Source organism: Neocloeon triangulifer, unplaced genomic scaffold (assembly GCF_031216515.1).
Source record: "Neocloeon triangulifer isolate White Clay Creek 2 clone unplaced genomic scaffold, ASM3121651v1 ptg000014l, whole genome shotgun sequence".
Taxonomy (NCBI): Eukaryota; Metazoa; Arthropoda; class Insecta; order Ephemeroptera; family Baetidae; genus Neocloeon; species Neocloeon triangulifer.
Window position 1 is genome coordinate 2,413,988 of NW_026775556.1, and position 23,580 is coordinate 2,437,567.

The window sequence follows — 23,580 nt, forward strand, 5'->3', positions numbered from 1 at the left end:
TAGTACATTTTATTATAATTTTCCGTTAAAAATTAAGTTCATCTATTTTTGTTATGGGTTTTGGGTTTTGTTAGTTTCTACTATTTTTTAATTACCTTTGATTTAAAATTAAATTATTTTTATAATTTTATTAACATTTTTTTACCATTTTTGTTGTTCTTCTGACAGAAAATTCAGATAAACGTTTGATTTGATTTATTTATTGTGCTATTTTTGTAGTCGCAAAATTCTGCGAAAACATTTTCATCGTCATACGGCGAAAATTCGTGAAAGGTACCATGCGTTGGCAAGGGTCATGCGATCTTTACAAAATTTTAGGACCTGAAAGACCATGCAAGGAGGTTTACAAAAATATATAGTTTTACCCCAATATCTCAAAATTTACGGGTTTTACGGGACGTTCAAAATTGGGTTTTTGAAATTTTCAACCGGCTGTATCTCGGCTTTCCGTGATCGTACAACAAAAATCCGGGTATGGCTGAATTTCTCTCGTCACCCTCTACAACTTTGCCGTTGAACGCAAAATTGTAGGTCACAGGTCAAGGTCACTTTTGGTGACCTCATGACCTTTGGCCTCAAATTTGACAACTTGGCACAAACTTTTTTCAAATTCTGAAATAGCCATCGTGTAGAACGTTAAATTTTACATAAAAAACGTTCTTAAAAAAAGTGGTATGTATCACAGTTTTTTTATTTAAAAAATAAGTAACTCCAAAAACGTGATTTTCCGAGCTCCGGAGGCTGAAAATTAGCTTTGAACCTATGTAACTTTTTTCCTGCCAGATTTAGGACAATATGTATAATGACAAAAAGTAATCCCCTTGACTTGTTCTTTTAGACCATGTATCGCACATAGTGACCAGGTCACAAAAGGTCATTGACCCTAGTGACCTTTGACCTTACCACGATATATTTTGCAAGTGTGGCACACGGTTTGAAAGAACATAATAAGAGGAACATTTTGGTACGTAGAACTTTGTTGCAGCTATACTAGGAGCAGAGTTATTGCAGTTTAAATAAAAATTATTCTTAAAATTTTCATAATTTGCCACGAAAAAATGCGATAACTCTGCTCCTAGTATAGCTGCAACAAAGTTCTACGTACCAAAATGTTCCTCTTATTATGCTCTTTCAAACCGTGTGCCACACTTGCAAAATATATCGTGGTAAGGTCAAAGGTCACTAGGGTCAATGACCTTTTGTGACCTGGTCACTATGTGCGATACATGGTCTAAAAGAACAAGTCAAGGGGATTACTTTTTGTCATTATACATATTGTCCTAAATCTGGCAGGAAAAAAGTTACATAGGTTCAAAGCTAATTTTCAGCCTCCGGAGCTCGGAAAACCACGTTTTTGGAGTTACTTATTTTTTAAATAAAAAAACTGTGATACATACCACTTTTTTTAAGAACGTTTTTTATGTAAAATTTAACGTTCTACACGATGGCTATTTCAGAATTTGAAAAAAGTTTGTGCCAAGTTGTCAAATTTGAGGCCAAAGGTCATGAGGTCACCAAAAGTGACCTTGACCTGTGACCTACAATTTTGCGTTCAACGGCAAAGTTGTAGAGGGTGACGAGAGAAATTCAGCCATACCCGGATTTTTGTTGTACGATCACGGAAAGCCGAGATACAGCCGTTTGAAAATTTCAAAAACCCAATTTTGAACGTCCCGTAAAACCCGTAAATTTTGAGATATTGGGGTAAAACTATATATTTTTGTAAACCTCCTTGCATGGTCTTTCAGGTCCTAAAATTTTGTAAAGATCGCATGACCCTTGCCAACGCATGGTACCTTTCACGAATTTTCGCCGCATAATAGGATCCATGTTTTCTGCCCTTCAAAGGCTTGATGCCAATTTGAAGTTGAATGGAATTTGATCGGTTTCGCTTTTGCAAACTTCAAAACAATTTCGTGGGCTTCTGAACGCGCGTGGTTTTACAGAAATGTCGGGGCTTCGCTGTGCCAAGAAATTCCTCACAAAGTTTTCACAAACCAATATAGCAGCTTCAGCAAATTGGCAAGTTTTTTCCTCTCTTTTGAAAGTAGATATTTATTGCGCCGTTTTTGCCGCGGTCAGCTAATCAAACAGGCTAAATACTGCTGCTGCGGGATAGATGACGGTCGCGTGACACTGACAGATAATTTACACTGCTCACCAGAGCGCCGAATAAATAACTCGTCACGCAGCGTGTCCGCCACAAAGTGCAGTTTAATCACATTTTGAGTGACGCCCTCAGATATCCCGCGAGAGAAACGCAAAGCCAGTGTGACAAATGCGCGCAATTTCTCGCGCGCCAAATAAAAGCTTTTCGTGATACGTAACCTGGAATTAATTTCGCCACTTTTTCATATTCCTTTTGACAGACATCCCTGTTTGCAAGAGCAACCAGCCCGACCTGTTCGGCGTCGCGCGACAGGAGAGCTCCAAAATCACGTGCAACCTGGACGCAAACCCGACGGACATCCAGTTTATCTGGAAATTCAACAACACGTCTGAGACGCTGGACATCCCCATGGCGCACATGGCCGTCGACAGGGCCAAGAGTGTGGCCACGTACACCCCTATGAACGAGCTTGACTACGGCACTCTGCTGTGCTGGGGCCGCAACGAGCTCGGAATGCAGAAACATCCGTGCGTTTTCCACATCATTCCGGCAGGTGAGGAATTTTACAAATTATTTTGTTAAAAAAATCGTCAATTAAAGTAGAATAAAGTAGATAGGGACCGCATTGAAACCAGAAGTTCCTAGGTTCCACTGTTCGCATCAAATTTTAATAATAAAGAAATTAAGCTTCCTTGGTTTTTGTTGTTGGCCTTGATTAATAAGGTAAAAATGAATAATTTTTGTAGATATTGAAGATTAAAATACCATTTTCTAGAAAAAAATGTCAAAATGTGTTACTAAATTTATTCTTTTATTTATTTATTTATTTATTTATTTATTCTCCATTCAGATACATGAAATACACAACATCTTACATCAAGTCTGCATTTGCTTTAAAAAGGTCTGAAATGTTTTCAATAGATATGGTCTTGGAGTAATAATTATTCTAAAAAGTTTCCAAATTCATCTTTAGCCAGTAATAAGCTTTGGAGATTAAGTATTCTATCAATTTTTGTCCTACAATAATTTACAATGAAGCGTTTATTTTGAATTCTTATGCTACGATTAGAGAGTTAATTAATTTAGAATTTCTTTTTGTTTTGGAACTCGCTAATCTATAATGTATTTAAAAATTTTGTTTTATCATCCTACGCTTGGTAGTTTTTTTCGCCCATTTATCAGAATGTGAATTTTTCGACACGAGTTTCTGTATAAAAAAAAGAGTTTCTATCTGCTTTAAATTGATTTATTGGATACAAAAACGAAAGTAACATTTTCCGCGTTGATTTGAGGAAAGTATTCGCGGAAGAGTTATTTTTTCACAAATATCTGAATGTAATTTTAACTTTAACTGACTGAGTGCACCCCCTCATGTGGAAATTCAATTACCATTGGAATGGAAAAAATCCTCTTTCACAATAACACGTCATTCCAATTGGCTCACTCGTTGAAAAACCAGGAGGAAAAATAACGTGCAAATATTATTATCGATTGAAATCTGTACATGAGCTATTAATTCCACCAGCAAGCAAATAAATTATCTGCAACCCAAAAAATAATTTAATGAATTTATTCAGGTAAACCGGACGCGGTGCACAACTGCAGCATCATCAACCAGACCGCCGATTCGTTGCACGTCGAGTGCGCCGAGGGCTTCAACGGCGGCCTTCCACAGACTTTCATGATGGAAGTGTACGACGCCGTTACATTCGCTCTTGTTTCAAAGATCACAAGCAACACTCCCACGTTCACGGCCAGCGGTTTGGATCCAGGCTTGAATTACCAAATTGAGCTCTCGGCCAGCAATGACAAAGGACGCAGCTCCAAAGCCACTCTTCATGCATACACCCTTAAAGCTGCTGAGAAAAGGACTGGTAAGAAAGTTTATATGATTTTATAAGATTTGCAAATTTGATGATTTTGTTGCGAAGTCATTGAATATTTTTATCCATTTTTGAAATTTAGAATGCTTTTAGCAGTTTGGCGTGTTGTAATTTTTTTGAAAATAGGTAAAAATTGTTATTAATGGTGAAAAATAAGCAATTTTCTAAAGAAGTTTGCTTTTAGTTGCTCAAAAAAACCAATAAGACATTAGCAATAAATTATATAAAATAAAATGCTTTTGAAGAAAAATTAATTTTTAGAATTTTCTTTTGTTCTTTTTATCTTCAACTTATTATTCAAAAACAAATAAATTTGTGTTTTAATCGGATCAAAATATAAATTGTTATGTACTAAAATTCATTTTTAATATCAAATTTGACTGCCTTTTTTTCAAAATGTTGTATAAAGTAGAAAAATTTCCTGTTGAAAAAAAAAACATAAAAATTCCAGAATGCAACACTGGTGCTGGCTGTGTGGCCGCCGCGACCTCTCCGGCCGCCATTCTGCAAATGACCCCGATTTTGGGCGTCCTGATTGGTGTGGTGTCCGCCCTGTTTCTGGTGGCCGTGATCATAGTGGTGGTCATGCGACTCCGAGGTCACGACGACGAGGACGAGCTGGAGAAAGAGATGGAGGAGCGCATCGGGGGCACTGGGGGCGGCGGGGGCAGGCAGGCGCCCAACACTATGTCCCGCGGCGTGGGCGGCCCGGTGCCCAGCGACAAGAGCAGCCTCGGCAAGGACACTGACCTCGACTCAACCGACGAGAAAAATCCAGACATCATTCCTCACAGCACAGGTACGTTTTTACAGCTAAGCAAATTTAATATTCATACGGATCTAAAAAAAAGAGGGAGAAAAAGAAAGAAAGTTGGCACAAGTTTGTGCATAAAAACGCTGAGCAAACGACTTTATTTCCCCGAGCAGGTTGCAAATTGCATATTGATTCATTTGCTGATTCTAGATTCTGAGTACCTTGACCCGGACGAAAAAGCCTTCGAGGTGCTCAACAACGCTCCCCCTCGCATGTATGACACTCTGCCTCACCATCTGCACATCAGAAACAACCAAATGGAGCCGGCTTCCTCTTACGAGACTGTCAACATGAATAATACAATGAACACAACTCTGCCCGTGAGTTCAAACACTCGCAGAATTTCTCACACTTTTGCATTTACATATTTATCTTTTTTTCATATAAATATTATATAATTTATTTCTTTCTTTCAATTAATATTTAAGAGTTTTGAATAATAACTAATTAATATGCAGCTAATTTTAATCACTAAATATTTTAATTTAATATCCAAAATTGAAAAAAAAAAATAGAAAGGAACAGCTATAAAAAAGGACGTAAGCATTTAAGATCAATTTTTATGGTAAAAAATAAATTAATTTTTTTATTAATCTGGAATTTTTCAATTTATTTAATTTTCTTATTAAAAACTTTATTTTCTACGGGGAGGTTATTACATGCATTTTACGTTCCTCTCGCAAGAACCTACCGTTTTTAATTTACCAACATTCTTTTTATCTTTCCTAATTATTATTTCCTGCAATCTTGAAAATTGAACAAATTGTGAAAAATATTCCATTTTTTTCTCTTCTTTTCTGCTTTACACCGCTTTATAGTTAGTTTTCTTTCCCGCGCCCACTTATTCAGCATTTATTTATTCATTTATTCTTCATTCAATACAAATTTGCTCGGTGATCAATTTCAAAATTACAAAATGTAGAACATTAAAAAATATAACAATTTTTATTATCCTCTAATTCTAGATTAATTCCAATTTTAGGGAGAGGAGATCACGTATGCTGAGTTGGCGGTTCCAAAGCAGCACGGCCCCGTCATGATGTACCCGTCGCACACCCTGGGCCGGCGCCCGCACCACCAGCCACAGCACGAGCCCACCGTTTACGCTCAAATCATGGACCTGAGCGGCAAAATCCCGCCCGGCCACCTCGGCCTGCACCACACCCTGGGCCGCCGGCCGATCCATGTGGCGCCCACGCCGCCTCTCAGGGTAAGCAGCAACCGGGCGGACGACCGGGAAGAGCTCCTGGCAGGAGTAGACACCCCTCTGATTGCAGGCACCCTGCCAAGGGAGAGCACGGTATAGCCCTAACCAGTTGGCACCCTCGATTTGACACAAATCGGACGCATCGTGCTGCATTTTGCTGTGAACCCTTCCGATAAAAAACAAACTGCTGATTTGCATCTTGAATTAGTGCTAGAAAAATTGTGCATGTTTTGTTTTCCCATTTCCATATTTTACTTCAAATAATTTAAAAATCGATGTTTTTAGTTAAGATCTTTTGTTTTATATCCTTTCTAGTCAATTATTGTATTCATCTTTGTTACAGTACAGATACATAATTATTGTATTTTGAGTTGTGTGTGAAATTTTTAAAAACTTTGTGAGCCAAAATATATGCTGCATGATATATCCCTTTAGACCCATCAATCAATGCATTTTCTGGCATGCAAAAACCGTGACAAAATGTGCGCCCACCGTAGTAATTTATAATTTTCAAGCATTATATAAAAATTTCAGTTTTAATTATTACCATAAATTATTTATTGAACACAAGCCTGCCCTTATTATATACATTGTATCCATGATTCAGTTGTATTTTACTGACCAGAGCCTGCTATGTTTGCTATTCATGAATGTATTGCTAACTATAAAAGCCAGTATTTGCAATTTTATTTTATTCTGATTAACCTTCGATGAATCAATCAGGACGGAACTGCCGGCCCTTCAACCTCCGGCTCCAGCCAGCCCCGCGTGGTGACCACCACAAGATTCTGACCTCCCCCGCCCCCGCCTGAGTTCGCCTATGAGGAGCCTGAGGAGTAAAAGTGTAACACTCGAAAGGGAAGGTGACAGGCCTCTGACTGCCTTACCCCCGTTTTAAGCATTTAAGCAAGAGGATTATTGATTTGGAGAGAGCAAAATTATACGTCGTGGAACTAAGTGTGCGCCTAAATTGATCAATATTGATATGATACGAACATTCCTCCCTTTAATAAATGTGATCAAGATTTTTTTACATTAATTGTAATATATTATTAAACTCTAATATAGCGCTCTAAAAACTATCAGTGTACATTCCATAACTTCATTGTGTAAAAATCCAAAAACAGACTAACAAAAGAGGAAATGCCAGGGTGACGCATGAAATTTTATAAGCAAAAAAATATATGCCCCTGATTTGTGAATGGACGTGTTGGATTGGTTCATGTGACTCAAACCTTAACCAAGATTGTTGTTGATAAAAAGTTTAATAAAAAGAATAATCAAACCACTTGTATAATAATTAAAAAGCGACGATGAATCTTAATTGTATTAAATTTGTAAATGTTATTCTTAAAATTCATTACTAAAAAATAAAAATGATGAAAAAGTTGAAGAATCAGCTGTCTGACAAATGATTATTTGTATGTTAATTAGCTCATTTCGATTTGAAATTTATTATTGAATTTTAATAAAAAAATTCTGAAAAATGATCATTTTTTTCTCTCTCTTAATCTACCACAAGATGAATAAAAATCTGTGATTGTAAAAAAACATTTATTATTTTTATTCACATACTAACTACAAACTTTAAAAATTCAGCTTCCATGATCAGAATTCTTTTTCACAAAATACATACTTGATGAGAGTGGCAATAAAATTAGACATTGTTAACAAAAACAAACCAATTATTGTGGTGGTGAGGATAAAATTTCAAAGCTAAACCTTTAACATATTCATGCAAAATGGACCGATTTTTGAAATATCTTTAGCTTGGCTTGTGATACTTCCTCTTGTGTTGGTCAAGCGCAATTTGGGAAAAGAATTTCAGTCCCTTATCACAAAGGTCGCAGGTCAGCAGGGACTTTTTGGCTGGCTGACTCGACTGATTGCTTTCCTTTGGCTTCTCCTCCTTCGCAGCCTCGTGGGATGTTTTGTGATCCTGAAGTTGGTCACTATTGGGGAACGATTTGCCACATAGTTGGCATGAAAACGTTGCTGGTGGGGCTGAAGACTCGGCAGGTTGATTTTCTGCAGGATTTGGTGCCGAGTGAGAGCTCATGTGTTTCTGCAAAGCTATGGAGAGTTTGAATTTTTTACCACAAATACTGCACTCGTTTTCATTCTCATTCGAGCGGCTTTCTGGAACAATTTCCTTTTCAACAGATTTTTCCTCAGACGGCTCAGTCTTAATATCTGGCTTTGGGTGTTTCAACAACACATGCTTTTGCAAAGCAATTTGCAGTGGTAACAACTTGCCGCAAATTTCGCACTTGTACTTGTTGACTACCAACTTCTTTTCTTCCTTAGGAGGAGTTCCAGCAACATCAAGCTTTGGAGTTTCAACAACTTCTAATTTCGGAGTTTCAGGTTTTGCCTCCAGCAGTTCGTCTTTGTGTTTCTGCTTGATGTGCGTCTTGAGGTAGGCGCGACATTTGTACAACAAGGAGCAGAACTTGCAGACAAACTGAATCTCCACGCTGGACAACAGAGTCAGGTTGTGGTCCATCTCGAGGTGGTGCTTGACATCTTCGATGGACTGAAATTCAAACTCATTGTCCGACTTGTAGCACAAATTGCAGAGGAAGTGGGTGCGTCTGAGAAGGTAGTACTGCTGCATGCTCAAATTCTGAGTCGCTCGGAAGGGTTTGCACAGTTTTTTGCGGTGGATCCGCAGCTGCCGTTTCGTCATGAACCTTCGACTGCAGGTCTCGCAGGCCACCATCTGCTGGCGCCTCTTCATCCGAACGTAAATTTTATCCCTGGGCGGCATTCTAGGCAAATTGGGCTTGACCGCTTCATTCAATATTTTCTCCGGCTCTTCCTTCTTCATCGAAGAAGGTTCCTTGGCCTTTTCCTCCTTGGTGGCCAAATTCCTGCACTTGCTGTTGTGCTCCTTCCGCAAGTGCTTCACAATTCCTGAATAGGAATAGAAGTACCGATCGGGGCAGTGTTTGCAAACGTACTTCCCATCTTGCAATTTCCTGTAGTGCTGGACAAATGTGAAGACAGAAGGAGACCTTTCGTGTGGCTCCGAAGTCGAAGTTTGCTCGCAGATGTGAGATTCGAGTCTTGCTTTGTAGACAAAGAACCGCTTGCACTTTGGGCACTGGAAATGCTTGTTCGGAACGTTGTACTGCTTTTTGTGGATCATGGTGATGTGGCAAGCCATGCCCTTGGCGCTTGGGAAGGACTTCATGCACAGCTTGCAGTAAAAACGTTTGTTCCTCTCTGAGTGTAGCTTTTGGCTCTTTTGACTTCTTACTACATCCCCTGCTTTCTTCACCACAATCTTTTTCCCCTTGTGTTTCTGCTCAACGTGCAGTTTCAGTTTGAACCTGGATGAAAGTTTGACTTTGCAAAGTTTGCAGCTGAAGGTCGTGGTGACCTTGGTGGATTGTTTTGTGACCTCGGGTTTTTTCGATTCGGCCGCAGTCCGTTTTTTGGCCGCCTCGTTGGCCACGACACCCGTCACGTGAGTGGCGTGAGGGTTAGTGTTGAAGTGGCAGTTGAAAATGTGCATCCTCAAGTCCGAGCCCTGCAGCAGTTGGCTGCAGATGACACAAGGAACTTCTCCTCTTTCGTTGGTGTAGAAGTGGTACTCCATGATGTGTTCGATGAGGATGTGCTCAGACTGGAATTCTTGGTTGCAGTCTGGGCAGGCAAGGTTCAGCGCAGGCTTGAAGAAGTTCTGGTGTGAACGTAAATGCTGGACGAGGAGATCATTGGAAGGAAATTCTTTGCTGCAGATCGGGCATGAGTACGATGATGCTGATGGTGTGGGATTATTAGGCAGTGTTGGTGGAGGCATCAGTTCAGTCGGTTTGCTCTCAACTTTAAACTCATCTTTCTGCAAAATTTAAACAACACATTAAAGCATTTAACAATTTATGAGAAACAAATTTCCAAGTAAATTTGGCATCAATTATTTTACAGCCGCAGAAACAAAACAGAAAAGTTCCTGGCCAATTCAAACTCGTCAAAAATTTCCAATTTTTTTTTTTTTTTTTTTTTAATATGTAATATTAAACAGATCAATTGAAAAATGTTTCTTACGATCAAATTTTCCATCTTTTGCTCAGCTAAAATAGGAAGAATTGGAAAGAGCATTCCAGTCTCATCTTTCATCTTGACAAAAGCCAATCGCTGAGGCTCAATCGGCGGCTGGTAAAAGAAATTGTCATGCCATGTAGACTCCTCCGTACTGTCATCGTAGACTGGAGGCTCCTCCTTAATTCTCGCTGGATTCCACTCGGCCTCAGGTTCTTCCTTAAAATCTTGACGAGGGTACTCGTCAAACCACTGCTCGTCTTTCAAAGCACAAACTTCTAAAATTTTAATGTCACTCTCTGCGCTCTCGTAAAAAGAGTCCTTGGCAAAGTCTCTGATGGGGTATCCGGCAGTGTTTAGACAGTCTTCATATCCAAGACTAGAACTATCAACTTGACAAAACTCGTCCTCCATTTGCTTTTGCTTGCTTGGAAGAGTCGGACTCCTGGATAAAGGGAAAACATAATAAAAACTGTTTTGATGTCTTCAAATTCAAAAGTACTTTGCATATGAGTGATCATGCTGTGTGTTTTGAGTATCATCTTCAAGTTCCTCAGTTTGAGTTTGTTGATCACAAGACCTGTGAACACTGCTCTCATTCTGAAATTTTCAAATACTGTAATAAATTGTAAGGCAATTTTACAAAAAAAAAACAAACCTGACACGAATCCGGCTCAACATTTTTTCGGCTGAGGTTTTCTGACGCCTCTTTAGAGAATTCATCCCAGTGTCTTAAAACCTGGCCGCAGGATTCACAAATGCACACATCCCCTTCAAACTGAATTAAAATTTGTTATTAATGTTCTAGATTTATTATTAAATTTAAATGTATTTGTTTAACAATTTAACAATTGTTTATCTTCTTACATTCGGGGTGATGTGCTTGGTGATCAACAGTTGAAAGTAATCAGTTCTAAAGATTTCTCCATTCCTTTTACAGCAGAGTTGACATTTATTGTCCATCTGAAATTAATTTAAAATTAAGCACATATTCGCAAAAAAGCACACGAAGCAAAAAGAATAAAAGAAGGAGTGACAGACGAACCTCTCTGTCGTGGACTGCCAAATCTACATGATTCAAATCATGAAAATCTTGGAAAAAATGTTACGTAGAAATCGTCGAAATTAATCAGTGCTTTTCATAACAAAAATTACAGACCGTCAGTCTCTCATAAATCAGCCGTATAGACTCATTTCGGGCCGAAATTCGGTCAAGTTGAGATGAAAGATGAAAACAATAGGAGGGTGAGTGATTTGTTTTGGAAAGTTTGCTGATTCGAGATTTGCTCGTCAGATGGCCCTGGGCGCCAGCTGGATTTTGTTGGGCGGTGTTGCCGGATCGGCGAGGAAAAGTTTGACTCGCGACTGCAGTGGATGACGCCGGGACTGCGGTGCGGTGGTTTTCCTGGCTGCAGTCTTTTTTCCCAAGTCCTTGGGCGTCACTCCCCTCGTGGCAACATCGCCATTCTTGACCTACATGAACAAGAAAGCAAGCAAGTTAGTCAATTGCGAGTACCGAGCGTAATGTTTGTTGCACCTCGAGTAATTAGTGAGGTGTTTTCGTGAGCACCCGAGGCCCAATCTGCGACGGCCAAGTCTCGGACGACCAGCGAGTGCTGTTAGGGCGCGAGCAGATGCGGCTGCGGCCCCTACTACGCAGCAGCGCGTGCATTGCCGTGCATCTTCTGCCCCTGCAACACGTTCGATAACAAGTGCTGACCCTGCACAATGTCGTAATAATTGCGAGAATCCCGGCTAGCGAGCGTGTCCGAGCTACAGACTGGTCCTCGTCCACGATCTTGATGTCCAGGCCACCGCTTTCTAATGCCTGTGATGTCTGCAAGCGGCGATGACAATCCAATCGTGTTTCTCGACGTCGTGATCAACGAGGATAAAGGTTGGTTGGCGTTTTTCCCGATTTCCCGAGCCCAATCCATCGTCCGACACTGACCTTGGTGCTTTTTCAGTCGGACGCATCGTGATCGAGCTGTTCAAGCACCAGACTCCGGTCACGGCGGAGAACTTTCGGTGCCTTTGCACCGGAGAGAAAGGCGTCGGCAATCAAGGGCACCCGTTGCATCTCAAGGGTACCATCTTCCACAAAGGTTGCACTCACCGTTTTTTGCTCCGGTCATCCGACACTGACTAATCGTTTTGCATTCCAGCCATAATCGAATACATAGTACAAGGAGGTGATATAGTTAACTTCGACGGCACTGGTGGCGAGAGCATCTACGGACTAAACTTCAAAGACGAAAACTTTTTTGCCAAGGTTTGTCCCATTCCAGTGCGAAAATTGTAAATGCATCCCTAATAATGTCCTCGATTTGCAGCATGACCAGCCCGGATTGCTCAGCATGGCCAACTCAGGACCCAACACAAACAGTTCCCAGTTTTTCATCACTCTTGATACCTGCCCGAACCTGGACGGATCACACGTTGTGTTTGGAAAGGTTTTGAAAGGGCTCGGCGTTGTGAGAGAAATTTCCGAGGTTCCCACAGATGACGATGTTCCCCAAATGGTATCCATTTAATCAGATTTGCCATGTTCTGTTTTTTAATGATTTTAAAATTTTAGAGATGCTGTGTAGCGAATTGTGGAGAGATTCCGAAAGGTCAAGACTGGGGAATTAACGAAAACGACGGGACTGAAGACGTTTTCGCCCCATGGCCTCAGGACCTTGATGTCAAAGCTAGAGAGGTATTTTTGTCACTGAATAATTGAGGTTTTGAGGTTGAATAATCAAACTTTGTGCAGCATTTAAGCGACGATGAAATCGTGGCCAAGATAAAGAACTCGGGAAACTATTATTTTAGTAGACATCAGTATAGCTTAGCAGATAGGAAATACAAGAAAGCATTGCGTTACTTAGATTAGTAAGTATTTATTTAAATAATCTGGAGATTTGTTTATTAATTCTCATTTGATTGTTGCAGCTATTCAAAGTTGACCAATAAACCAAATAATGAGACTGATTCCGACATGCGAACAACATGTCGACTTAATTTAGCAGCGTGTAAATTGAAAACCAAACATTACAAGGAGGCTTACTCAATATGCGAGCAGGTATTTTGAACTTTTAATTATTATTTTTTCTCTTACCGCTACATATATTAAGTTAAAAAGTTAATAATCGTCGTTATTATTCAGTTCGTAAATATTCAAAATATTTATAAAATTCATATTTCATTCATAATTTGCTTATTTTATAAAGTGAAGTTAAAAACTGTGCTAATTTATAGGAATGGTCTCAAAACCTTGTTCAATATTAAATTTCACCGATAGATAAAAAAAACATGACACTGAATCTCTCAAATAGTTGAAGAAGTCCTTGAAAAAGTCTTTGATCTTTCCTAGCCAGATAAGCAATATCAAATATTTTATATCTCTCCGGCGCCAAAACTCTGCAGCCGTTGCTTCTTGGCTGGTTCGAGATAATGATTATTTGCCAATTTTCCTTCCTTATCAATTTTCGATGTGAGAGTTCAAAAATAAAACATGTGTGCTTTGCAGATCCTGCACGAAGACCCTGGAAATGCAAAGGCCATTTACAGGCGCGGCCAGGCAAACTTTGGCCTAAACAATTACGATGCAGCGCTTCAAGATTTGAGCAAGGTGAAAATGCTGCAGCCCAACGATCACGCAATAATCAAGGAAATTAATAGAGTACGAGCAGCGATTGCCAATTACCTTGTCTCGGAGAAAGAGCGCTACGGTAAAATGTTTAAGAAAGACTAGTTTGTAAGTTTTGAAGCACTGAATCTTAGTTGGTAAGACGCCAGACTGTAATATTTACGGAGATGTGTCTTTTGGAATTTTTCAAGACTTGTGGGTCCGTGCGTTGTCGCAAACTGCGTGTTTTTTTTTACTATTGAGAACGAGCGGACTGACGGGTAGTTAACAAAAGAGCTCTCATTCTGTCAGATCAAGGCATGTCTTGAGAGATATATTTATACATAGGTGACGAGACTGCCATGCATTGCCAAATCAATCCATTAACAATCAGTAATTATTGTTATCTATTCATGTCGGAGTTGTGAGATGATGTTAAATTTTGATTTTCCACTCAATAGTTCATGTTTCAAGAGTTTCACGTTACAGATCTGGCCCATTTTTCATCATATTTGACAATTTGAATATAAATCAAACACGTTTGGTAAAATAACATTCTTTTATTTTTTTAGAGTTAAAAAATGTGATAAAATAAAATCAGACCTTTACCAGTGTTAAGAAAATAATTGAATCGTTCGATTTTGATCGATTCGGATTTGTTCTATCAGTAAATGCATCACTGTAATATAATATCTGCGGATTAATACTCTGAGGTGCTTTTTAAGGAGTAAATTTTTCCACTCCCACATCTTTGCATGAGATTTCAAAGAGTTTGTCCTGCTTCTCCACATCATTCGCTTCATCTAATACTGGGTACTCGGAACAATTGCTGATATAAGAACAAGCTTTTCCTTCAATATCAGGTGATAAAGCAGCGTAGAGAACCGGAGTTGCTCCTTCAGTAGGCGTCTAAAATTTTCCGTATTACCCAAAAATATATTTGCAAAGAAAATTTTTACCTTGAACAAGAGCCTCGGCATCCATGGGAACATGCGGTCAATGTAGGTTCCCTTGAACAAATCAGTATTGACCACACCAGGGTGCACTGAGTGGATCTGCAGAGGTGCGCCTCGGGCGTCAAAACTCCTCTGCAGACTTTTGGTAAACATAAGCTGAGCCAGTTTGGACGTACCGTAGGCTGTGCTTGACACATAGTTTTTCCTTAAATGAAGTAAAAATTAAAAGTTGCAAGATGGGACAAATATTACATGTTTATATCATACTTCATTTCAAGATTATCAAAGTCGATTTTCCCTCCGAGGTGGGCCGAGGAAGAGAGATTCACAATACGAGAGTTGAGACCATTGCTAGCAGATTCCTCAAGTCTTGGTAAAAGCAATTTCGTGAGCAAAAAGTGGCTCAGGTAATTGACCTGCCATTGAGATTCATGGCCATCGACAGTTTCTTCATACGGCACCAACATTATACCAGCTATGAATTCAGAATAGAATTGAAAAAGAATTTTAATTTCAATTTAAAATTACCATTATTGATGAGGATGTGAACCTTAGGGCAGGAGTTCAAGACTTTTTGAGCAAAGTTTCTAGTTGAATCCAAAGTACTTGTGTCGCACTCAAATACTTTTGTCGTTCCAGTCTCCACTCCAGACTTTCTTATTTCTTCTACAACTTTCTCCCCAGCGCTGACTTTTCGACATCCTGTTGAACTTAATTTGTACAATTTCAACTGATAAAATATAAAATTTAATTATACCGATGACAACTTGCATGTCACACTTCAAGAGCTGGCGAATAACCTCCACGCCTATTCCTCTGGTTCCGCCAGTGATAACAACAACTCGCCCCTTTAGATTGCTTGGTAATGCTGTAATTCAATAGAAATTAAAAAAATATTTATTATTTATTGTCAAAATGAATTTTTACCAAATCTATTTTTCCTCTTATTGAACAGATCGTCCAGATTAGCTTTCATTCCAATTGCATTGTAAAGTGCCTGCTGTCGGCATCGGTCGAAAAAGTTGCTCATGGTGATTTTGTCCTGAGGACAATTGTACAAAGACGAGAGTAAAACGACAAGCCAAACGACAGGCGCGGCAGCAACAAAGTACATCCACATCTTCAAAACCTAGGTTTGTCTCTCCACCAAACTAAAAGCACAGCAGACTAATTTTTAAGATAATTATGTTAATATATTTTGCGGTAGAGCTGTCACTCTAATTACCGGCACAGCCAAGGAAGGAGTGTGATTTCAGTGCTCTGTCAAAATAACGGTGCATAAACTTTTCCCTTATTGTAGTTATTAATACTTTTGGGCCTGCCTCGCGCTTTCACTTCCTCCTAGAAGAGCAGAGCAACAGTGAGAACGAATGCGGCTTGGCCTACCACATGCCTGGCAATTACATAATATTTTATAACCTGCAGAATAAAAGTGACCAAGGTTGAATTAAAAAAAGTTACCACGTTTGATTAGCGAAGCATGACGTATAACTTTTAAGTAGAATTAAGGCGTCTCTAGAATCAAAGTTTTTGTCTTGTTGCTCCTTCTCTTGATCCATCCAGAGAGGGGTGTGACAGTGATGAATGACCTCGAAAAGTATCTTCCATGTTTGAATCTCATGAAGGTCATAAAGCGCGCGAAAAAAACAGTAATGCAATTCATTGTGCAATTATTGTTTTATGGTGGTACATAAGATTTTTCAGATTTTTATAAGTTTGAAAAAATATTATGTATGGACTTTAAAAGTAAATTTTTTATTCTTTTGTAAGAAATGCAGGCATACAGAGGAACCAGCCTTTAAGCATCACTTACAATTTCAGGAAATTTTGCTTCTAACAAATTAACTCAAAAATTATCTCCTTTATTGGCGTCAATGGCTGCAAGAAATGCAATAGTGTGTGTGTGGCGCACTTTGACTATAATTCAAAAATAATATTTCAGGTCCCAATTCAGAGACAACTATTCAGAGAATTCGGCTCTAAAAAGTCAACAACGGGTGCGTGTCTCAATGGTAGGGAAGTTAGAGAGCACGCTGGTCCTTTTAAACACTTGAACTGAACTAGACTGGAGCTGCCGAAGAGGTGTTCGGTGCTGCCTGGTCGTCTTTCTGCGAGTGGTAGCCGCCGGTCTTGAACTCCCGCCTTTCCTGGGCGCTCAACCATTGCTCCTGTACCACAAATCAGTTATAATTTGCACTGGAAATTTACTCTTTTGCAAACATTACCTTTTGCTGGTGTTGTTTAACAGCATCTTCAACCCTCTCCATGATCATCTTCTCGGTCAAAACACCATCTTCCGAGGCGTAGGCAGCAGCTTGCCATGCAACACCCAACTTGGAAATTCCTCGGCCAGACATGCCCTGAGTCATTTTGGCGATTTTTGAGCATAAGGCGCTGTAGTCCATCTCAGCAACCTTCAGCCGTCTACATATTTTAGAAGAAAATGTCCTTAAAATAACCTCGATGGGTTACGTACGAAATACCTCTTGCCCTCCGAGGCAGGCTGCAGAACAAACTTGTCAAAGTAGAGGCGGACAAGTCTTTCACGCTCCGCAAGTCCTGGAAGGCCAAACTCGACCATTTCGTCCAGACGGTCGTTGATAGCCCAGTCAAACTGCTCAGGAGTGTTGGAAGCAAGAACCAACATAAATTTGTTGGACTGCTCTCCCGTTCTGTAGAGGAAAGCATTCAACATGGCACGCAAGTCTTCGCTGATGGCCTCGGAACTTCTTTTCCGCAAAAAAGCATCTGCTTCGTCCATGAACAAAAGGAGGCCCCTTCTAGAAGTGTTTGCCCAGTCAAACACCTAAAATTTGATTTACGTAGAAAGAGGTACTAAAAATTACGATTTGAAAGTACCTTATGGACAGCAGTCACTCCTTCCTTACCCATGGGAGCAACATCACCACCAGTCATAATTGCAAAGTCCATTCCAGAGTGCATTGCCAATTTCTAAAATAAAAACAATAATAATAAAAAATAAAAGGTGAGACTTTTAAAAATGGAAGTTTAACTTAAAACATTTTTGTTCGTCTTCCAGCTAGCTCTATTACCTTGGCAAACATGGTCTTTCCTGTTCCAGGTGGGCCGTGCATGAGGATATTGCGATACATGCCCTTATTATGCTTTGTATTTTTTGTAGCAATGGCGACGTCTCTGTGCAAAATAGAATTAAAATCTACGTTTAAAAAAATTTTAAATATCAACCTTAATCTTTCTTCCAGTTTTGGAGACAAAACAACACCAGACAAGGCATCTTGCGGCTTCAGCTTGAGTCTCTTCACAGTATTGACAGGGTGCTTGAAAGCCTCAAGAACAGAAAAACGAGATGTTTCTCGCACCAGTGAAGGTTTTCCAAGTCGTGACTCGATGTACCGAGCACCAACCCCTGTGGCTCCTCTGGCCGTGTATACACCTAGAGCCAGAAGGGAAACGCCGCCAGCTGCCACTATTACTTTGTCCCAGTCTTGCAGAAAAGCCTGAAAGCCTGCTCCCAAAACAGAGCCAGCCGTCCTGAAAATTATTCGTTTGAATCAGCACATTTTTAAAAACTAATAGGAATATTACTTTATGGACTCCAAAACAGTGGTTCGATTTTCTGCAGCCTTTAGTCTGATCTGCTCCAAGGTCAAGTCTTGATTTTCCCTGTCGATTTTTGCCTTTGCCGACAACTCTGCTTCCAGTCTCCTCATTTCATTCCGGTGCCTCAATTCCATTTCGTGCTCAATCGTTGCTGCAAATTTAGATCAAAATTTATTATCTTAACCATCAAATTTTAGAGAAGATACATTTTCTCATAGATTCTTGTTTAGCAACAGATTCTTCTTGTCTGCGGAGATTCTCATCGTTGGCCCGAGATTGTTGAAGCAACTGATCCTCATTTCTGGAGAGCAATAAATTATAAATGCCCTGCATAGAAACCATTTATTTTTTAAATACCTCTTTCTGGCTAACTGGTCTTGGTACTGGGCACGCATTTGGTGCTGCTTGGTTTCCTCCTGCAGCGTTTTTCTCCTTTCATCACCCTCAACTCTCTTTGAGTCCAACTTCATCTGCTCGATGTGTGCTTCGTATTCTTTGGCCTTGGCCACCAACTCCGAGTGCCGGGTCATCTCCTGCAGTTTTGATAGCTCCAGAGCCTCCTTAGCATTTCCTACAAATTAAAATAATTTTTTAAGATGAAAATAACAAAAAAATTGAATCATAATATTACTGGAAGATTCCAATTCCCGAGCTGCTTTTGCTGCCCTTTCCAAAGCTGCAGAGTCGAATCTAAAATTCATAAAAAAAATTACAATTATTTAGCAAAATAAAAAAATTTGAAAAATTGCATCATTGAACCTGTAAGCGTCGCTGCGTGATTTTTCCGGTTCGTTTGGGTTGCCTCCGCCGCCCCCAGCAGAGCCGTCTCCTGGAGGCGGAGGCATGTCTGTAGGAGGGCCGCCTCCGCCGTCCCTCTTCACGCCAAATAACCAGGACATTTTTTAATTTTGCGTAAATCGATCACCGGGGTTTGAGCACGTTTTTCGATTTTGTTGCGGCAGCTGATTCTGGCTAATCTGGCTGATTCCGAAAACGTTAGTTCCTGAGCCGGCCACGGAGGGCGCAAACTGGCATACTAACTTCTTCTTCCCGGCCTTCCCGTCCGCCAGATAGCACCACTGGCGCCGCCTGGCTCGGAAGAACACGTTGTCGGGTTGTTTTCGGCTTTTTCATGTTGGATTTTTCGTGATTTTCCGGACTATTTAGCATCAGATCACCATGGCTAAGTTTGATCTTACTCACAAATTAGGGCAGTATTTAGACAGGCACCTGGTTTTCCCTCTGCTCGAGTTCCTGTCCGCAAAACAGGTTGGTGAAATTTGGCACCCGGTGCTGTTGGGTTTGTAATGTGACAGATTTTGACTAAAAAGTCTTTATTTTCCACAGATCTACGATGAAACGGAGCTTCTGCAGGGAAAACTCGATATTCTTAGCAAAACCAATATGTTGGATTACGCGATAGACATTAGAAAGCAGCTGCATCCGAACGCAGAAGTTCCAGAGGTTTGTCAACCTTTTTACGGCACATCTAGATTTTAACCTTTCTTTTACTGCAGGACCTTAAAGTCAAGAGAGCACAAGTTGTCGCAGAATTGACCGAGCTGCAGAACGAGGTTGAACTTGTCTACAAGCTTATGCAGAACGAGGAGGTCATGCAGACCATGGAGACGATGAGAGATCCCAAAGTTCTTCTAAGCCACCTCACCAAGGAATATGATGTAAACAAATTTAAATCTCAATTTTAGTGCCTGACCTTCTAATTTCTCAGTTCAAAATTGACATGATGGACAACTTGGTCAAGTTCGCAAAATACAGGTACGAGTGCGGCAACTATTCTGTGTCCACAAGCTACCTGTACTTCTATATGCTCATCATGCCCCCCACAGACAAGGTTTGTCTATTATAATTTGTATAAACAAGAATTAAACTTCATCCTTCAGAATTATCTAAATGTTCTTTGGGGAAAACTGGCTTCGGAAATCTTGGTGCAGAACTGGGACACTGCCTTGGACGACTTGAACAAACTGCGAGAGTTCATCGACTCCAACGCTTTTGCCAACCCCCTGCAAGTTCTGCAGCAGAGGACGTGGCTCATTCACTGGAGTCTGTTTGTCTTCTTCAACCACGCAAAGGGCAGGGACCACATCATTGAGATGTTCTTGTACAGACCAAAGTATAACTAGCAAAACTCTTGCCTCTGAAGGATGATATTTAAATAAAAAAAAATCTAATTCTAGCTACTTGAATGCCATCCAGACAATGTGTCCGCACATTCTGAGATACCTGGCCACTGCCGTCGTCATTAACCGATCTAGACGGAACGCTCTCAATGCCCTTAAGGATCTTGTCAAGGTCATCCAGCAGGTATGGTCCAAGAATGTCCTTCAAACTTAGCATTAACTTATTCCTTGCAATAGGAATCTTACACATACAAGGACCCAATCACAGAGTTCTTGGAACACTTGTACGTCAATTTCGATTTTGACGGGGCAAGGCAGAAGCTGAACGAGTGCCAGGAAGTTTTGTACAATGACTTCTTCCTCATCGCATGTCTAGACGAGTTTGTTGAAAATGCGCGTCTCATGATCTTCGAAACATTCTGCCGCATTCATCAGTGCATTACTATCGGGTAAAATTATCTTCAATCAAGAAATCTGTAAAGATTTAAATCTATTTCCTAATCATTTTTAAAATTTATAGAGCTCAATTTTTTGTATAAAATTAAATTTATTTATAAAATTATTTTCAGTATGCTTGCTGAGAAGTTGAACATGAACCCTGAGGAGGCCGAGTGCTGGATCGTCAATTTGATTCGTAACGCACGACTAGATGCAAAAATCGACTCGAAAATGGGTCATGTCGTGATGGGAGCCCAGCCTGTGTCCCCCTACCAGGTTTTGTTGGAACGCGTCGACACTTTGTCTGTGAGATCGGAGGCTCTGCAAAACCTTATCGAGCGTAAGGTGAAGGCAAAATCACAGGATGTAAGTTTTGGTAAATTTTAGCGTGTTCGAATATGCAAATTTTGAAACCTTGCAGAACCGCTGGAACAATAACGATTTCTGAAAGTAAGCTGACAGTGACACCTTGAGCCGACTGTAAACTTTTTACATCTACGAAATAAATACTGAGTTGGAACACAACTTTCATGACTTTTGTTTTAGCAGAAATGGTGAAGAAATATATATCCCATTATGGGATTTAAGCTAATATTATTAATACCCACAAATTCTATTTGCGTGCAGGAAATATTATTCTCGTGAACTATATCTATAATAGTAATAAATTCGTTTTGATCTATTCTAAAAATATCACAAACACAACAGGCTTCTTTGAAAAAAACTTATATTGACCTTGTGAGTTCAAAGAATACCAATCAATTAGAAATTTTTTTTGGTGCTTTGCTTTATTCCATAAATAAATCACGTTTAATAAGTGCATGATCAATAAAATCCCTTGGCACCCAACTTGATCGCATGTGTATTAACCCCAAGCCGTCGCGACTATAAGGTCGCCGCTCGTGCGCCTGTACGTCAGACTTGCTACTGCAAGGGAGTGTAGGCAAACCCGCATAGCAGAAGCAGTCTTCTTTTTTTCTGAACGCGAGCAAGATGTCGACGGAGCTGGACAACTGGATAGAAATTGCAAAAACGTGCAAATATCTGCCAGAAAACGATTTGAAGGTAATGCAGTCAACATAAGCCAAAGGTGCTTAACACCTTTTTTGGAAATTTGGTTAGAAAAATTGAAAATAAGAGCCTAAAATTTGAAATATTCGTGGTGTTTTCCGATAAAAGTGGGTGTGTCGTCCTATCATGACTCCTTTTATTTACCAATTAAACATCGTAAAACTAGCTTAATATTTGACTCATTCATTCTTAATGTTCAAATTTACACTTTGGAAATACACCGTTAATTACATAATGTTCAATAGGAATTTTTTTAAACCGTAAAATTTTATTTTGCGCCTATTTTGTGATTTTTGTGGGGCCGGTTTTCAAGCATCTTAATATATTTTTCTCTCTAATCACTAATTTCCCCCTTTTTTCCAGAAATTATGTGACATCGTTTGCGACCTTTTGCTCGAGGAGTCCAACATCCAGCCCGTGTCCACTCCAGTTACCGTTTGCGGAGACATCCATGGGCAGGTAAAAACGTAAAAAGCACCTCATCTTAAAATAAGCAAAAATTTCTTTTGAAATCCAATTTTGATCATTTTCCACTTCTTCTGCAGTTTTACGATCTGGAGGAGTTGTTTCGGAAGGGCGGGCAGGTCCCCGACACCAACTATATCTTCATGGGTGACTTTGTGGACAGGGGCTACTTCAGTTTAGAAACGTTCACTCGACTGCTCACCCTGAAAGCCAAATGGCCCGACAGAATCACCCTGCTGCGGGGAAATCACGAGTCGAGGCAAATAACCCAGGTCTACGGTTTCTACGACGAGTGCCAGAATAAATATGGCAACGCCAATGCTTGGAGGTACTGCTGTGGTGTTTTCGACCTTCTGACTGTGGCCGCTGTAAGTCTGCGTCTTATAAATTCAAGTAAAAGTGTTTAATCTAAAAGTTTAAGCTTATCGATGGTGAAGTTCTGTGTGTGCATGGAGGACTTTCTCCTGACATCCAAACCCTAGACCAGATTAGAACAATTAACAGGAATCAGGAGATACCCCATAAAGGTAAAATGATGGAATTAAACTAAATTTTTTTTATGAAATAATTTTCAATAAAATTCAGGTGCCTTTTGCGACCTTGTTTGGTCCGACCCTGAAGAGATCGACACGTGGAAAGTGAGCCCAAGAGGTGCTGGCTGGCTCTTTGGCTCCATTGTGACTCACGAGTTTATGCAAATCAACAACCTTAACCTCATTTGTAGAGCCCACCAGCTGGTGCATGAAGGTACTTAATAAAATTTGCAGAATTTCAATTTTACTCATAATTTTTATTTTTTAGGGTACAAATATATGTTTGACGACAAGTTAGTGACTGTCTGGTCGGCGCCCAACTACTGCTACCGGTGCGGCAACATTGCCTCCATCCTCTCGTTCTCTTCCAGCACCTGCAGAGAGCCCCAGTTGTTTGAGGCAGTGCCCAGTTCAGAGAGAACTGTACCTGATAGGACCACCACACCATATTTCTTATGATTCCTAAGCCTAAAGTTATCACTAAATTACATGTTGCAAGCATGCAATGCTTTGTGATTTTCATTGACATTATTGAAACACACACACCATACACTCATCAATCCAGCGAGTTTTTTTCATGGTCTCTGTTTAACCGCGGTTCCCGAATATAACTGATACTTGTAATTATCATATTCCAATCAAACTTTATAAGCTTCTTGTGAACTGCAATAAATTTTTCAATTATTAGTTGACAAATTGTCTATTAACTCTATTATGCAT

The 23,580-nt window shown here is 40.0% G+C and overlaps 7 protein-coding genes across 13 annotated transcripts in view; 4 read left to right on the top strand and 3 right to left on the bottom strand.

The window, feature by feature from the left end:
• LOC132201108 (contactin-6-like) overlaps positions 1-7,481 on the top strand; it is a 159,363-nt gene extending 151,882 nt beyond the window's left edge. Inside the window, exons 10-15 of one of the 2 annotated variants that reach the window (XM_059627020.1) lie at positions 2,370-2,663; positions 3,688-3,984; positions 4,445-4,792; positions 4,958-5,127; positions 5,790-6,017; positions 6,738-7,481. In XM_059627020.1, coding sequence (XP_059483003.1) covers positions 2,370-2,663; positions 3,688-3,984; positions 4,445-4,792; positions 4,958-5,127; positions 5,790-6,017; positions 6,738-6,806 — 1,406 coding nt within the window. In that variant the 3' untranslated portion in view covers positions 6,807-7,481. Of the gene's footprint in view, positions 1-2,369; positions 2,664-3,687; positions 3,985-4,444; positions 4,793-4,957; positions 5,128-5,789; positions 6,108-6,737 lie in introns of both variants that reach the window. The other variant, XM_059627019.1, reaches the window with a different exon arrangement.
• A 97-nt stretch (positions 7,482-7,578) lies between these two features.
• Positions 7,579-12,116, bottom strand: LOC132201286 (zinc finger protein 624-like). Of its 2 annotated transcripts, XM_059627325.1 has the most exons (8): positions 11,599-12,116; positions 11,221-11,534; positions 11,107-11,129; positions 10,929-11,024; positions 10,720-10,839; positions 10,564-10,661; positions 10,068-10,506; positions 7,579-9,861 (listed from the first exon to the last, which is right to left on the bottom strand). In XM_059627325.1, exons 4-8 carry the CDS (start codon positions 11,022-11,024, stop codon positions 7,780-7,782), a joined length of 2,835 nt encoding a protein of 944 aa, XP_059483308.1. In that variant the 5' UTR covers positions 11,107-11,129; positions 11,221-11,534; positions 11,599-12,116; the 3' UTR covers positions 7,579-7,779. The 2 variants fall into 2 exon arrangements, with proteins under 2 accessions (XP_059483308.1, XP_059483306.1); XM_059627323.1 differs by lacking the exon at positions 11,599-12,116 and having other exon boundaries at positions 11,107-11,536.
• On the top strand, positions 11,442-14,278 carry LOC132201294 (peptidyl-prolyl cis-trans isomerase D). The gene is made up of 8 exons (XM_059627342.1): positions 11,442-11,958; positions 12,029-12,166; positions 12,227-12,333; positions 12,395-12,583; positions 12,640-12,762; positions 12,820-12,938; positions 12,999-13,128; positions 13,576-14,278. The coding sequence occupies exons 1-8, from the start codon at positions 11,886-11,888 to the stop codon at positions 13,798-13,800; spliced, it is 1,104 nt and encodes a 367-aa protein (XP_059483325.1). The 5' UTR covers positions 11,442-11,885; the 3' UTR covers positions 13,801-14,278.
• Positions 14,215-16,202, bottom strand: LOC132201296 (retinol dehydrogenase 12-like). 5 transcript variants are annotated; one of them, XM_059627345.1, is made up of 8 exons: positions 16,092-16,202; positions 15,856-15,971; positions 15,558-15,781; positions 15,388-15,498; positions 15,159-15,332; positions 14,898-15,105; positions 14,634-14,835; positions 14,215-14,583 (listed from the first exon to the last, which is right to left on the bottom strand). In XM_059627345.1, exons 3-8 carry the CDS (start codon positions 15,748-15,750, stop codon positions 14,395-14,397), a joined length of 1,077 nt encoding a protein of 358 aa, XP_059483328.1. In that variant the 5' UTR covers positions 15,751-15,781; positions 15,856-15,971; positions 16,092-16,202; the 3' UTR covers positions 14,215-14,394. The 5 variants fall into 5 exon arrangements, with proteins under 5 accessions (XP_059483328.1, XP_059483331.1, XP_059483327.1 ...); XM_059627348.1 differs by having other exon boundaries at positions 15,558-15,797; XM_059627344.1 differs by having other exon boundaries at positions 15,856-16,023.
• A 113-nt stretch (positions 16,203-16,315) lies between these two features.
• On the bottom strand, positions 16,316-19,200 carry LOC132201289 (ATPase family AAA domain-containing protein 3). The gene is made up of 11 exons (XM_059627329.1): positions 18,972-19,200; positions 18,844-18,902; positions 18,570-18,783; positions 18,419-18,513; positions 18,198-18,363; positions 17,838-18,143; positions 17,684-17,786; positions 17,490-17,582; positions 17,114-17,436; positions 16,856-17,054; positions 16,316-16,798 (listed from the first exon to the last, which is right to left on the bottom strand). Exons 1-11 carry the CDS (start codon positions 19,109-19,111, stop codon positions 16,691-16,693), a joined length of 1,806 nt encoding a protein of 601 aa, XP_059483312.1. The 5' UTR covers positions 19,112-19,200; the 3' UTR covers positions 16,316-16,690.
• A 79-nt stretch (positions 19,201-19,279) lies between these two features.
• Positions 19,280-21,316, top strand: LOC132201290 (eukaryotic translation initiation factor 3 subunit E). Its single transcript, XM_059627330.1, has 9 exons — positions 19,280-19,481; positions 19,560-19,676; positions 19,730-19,891; positions 19,942-20,064; positions 20,114-20,346; positions 20,411-20,537; positions 20,591-20,802; positions 20,923-21,157; positions 21,213-21,316. The coding sequence occupies exons 1-9, from the start codon at positions 19,392-19,394 to the stop codon at positions 21,237-21,239; spliced, it is 1,326 nt and encodes a 441-aa protein (XP_059483313.1). The 5' UTR covers positions 19,280-19,391; the 3' UTR covers positions 21,240-21,316.
• A 389-nt stretch (positions 21,317-21,705) lies between these two features.
• LOC132201298 (serine/threonine-protein phosphatase 6 catalytic subunit) lies at positions 21,706-23,552 on the top strand. The gene is made up of 6 exons (XM_059627352.1): positions 21,706-21,856; positions 22,226-22,321; positions 22,408-22,695; positions 22,749-22,854; positions 22,913-23,074; positions 23,129-23,552. The coding sequence occupies exons 1-6, from the start codon at positions 21,785-21,787 to the stop codon at positions 23,317-23,319; spliced, it is 915 nt and encodes a 304-aa protein (XP_059483335.1). The 5' UTR covers positions 21,706-21,784; the 3' UTR covers positions 23,320-23,552.
• The last annotated feature ends 28 nt before the right edge of the window (positions 23,553-23,580 follow it).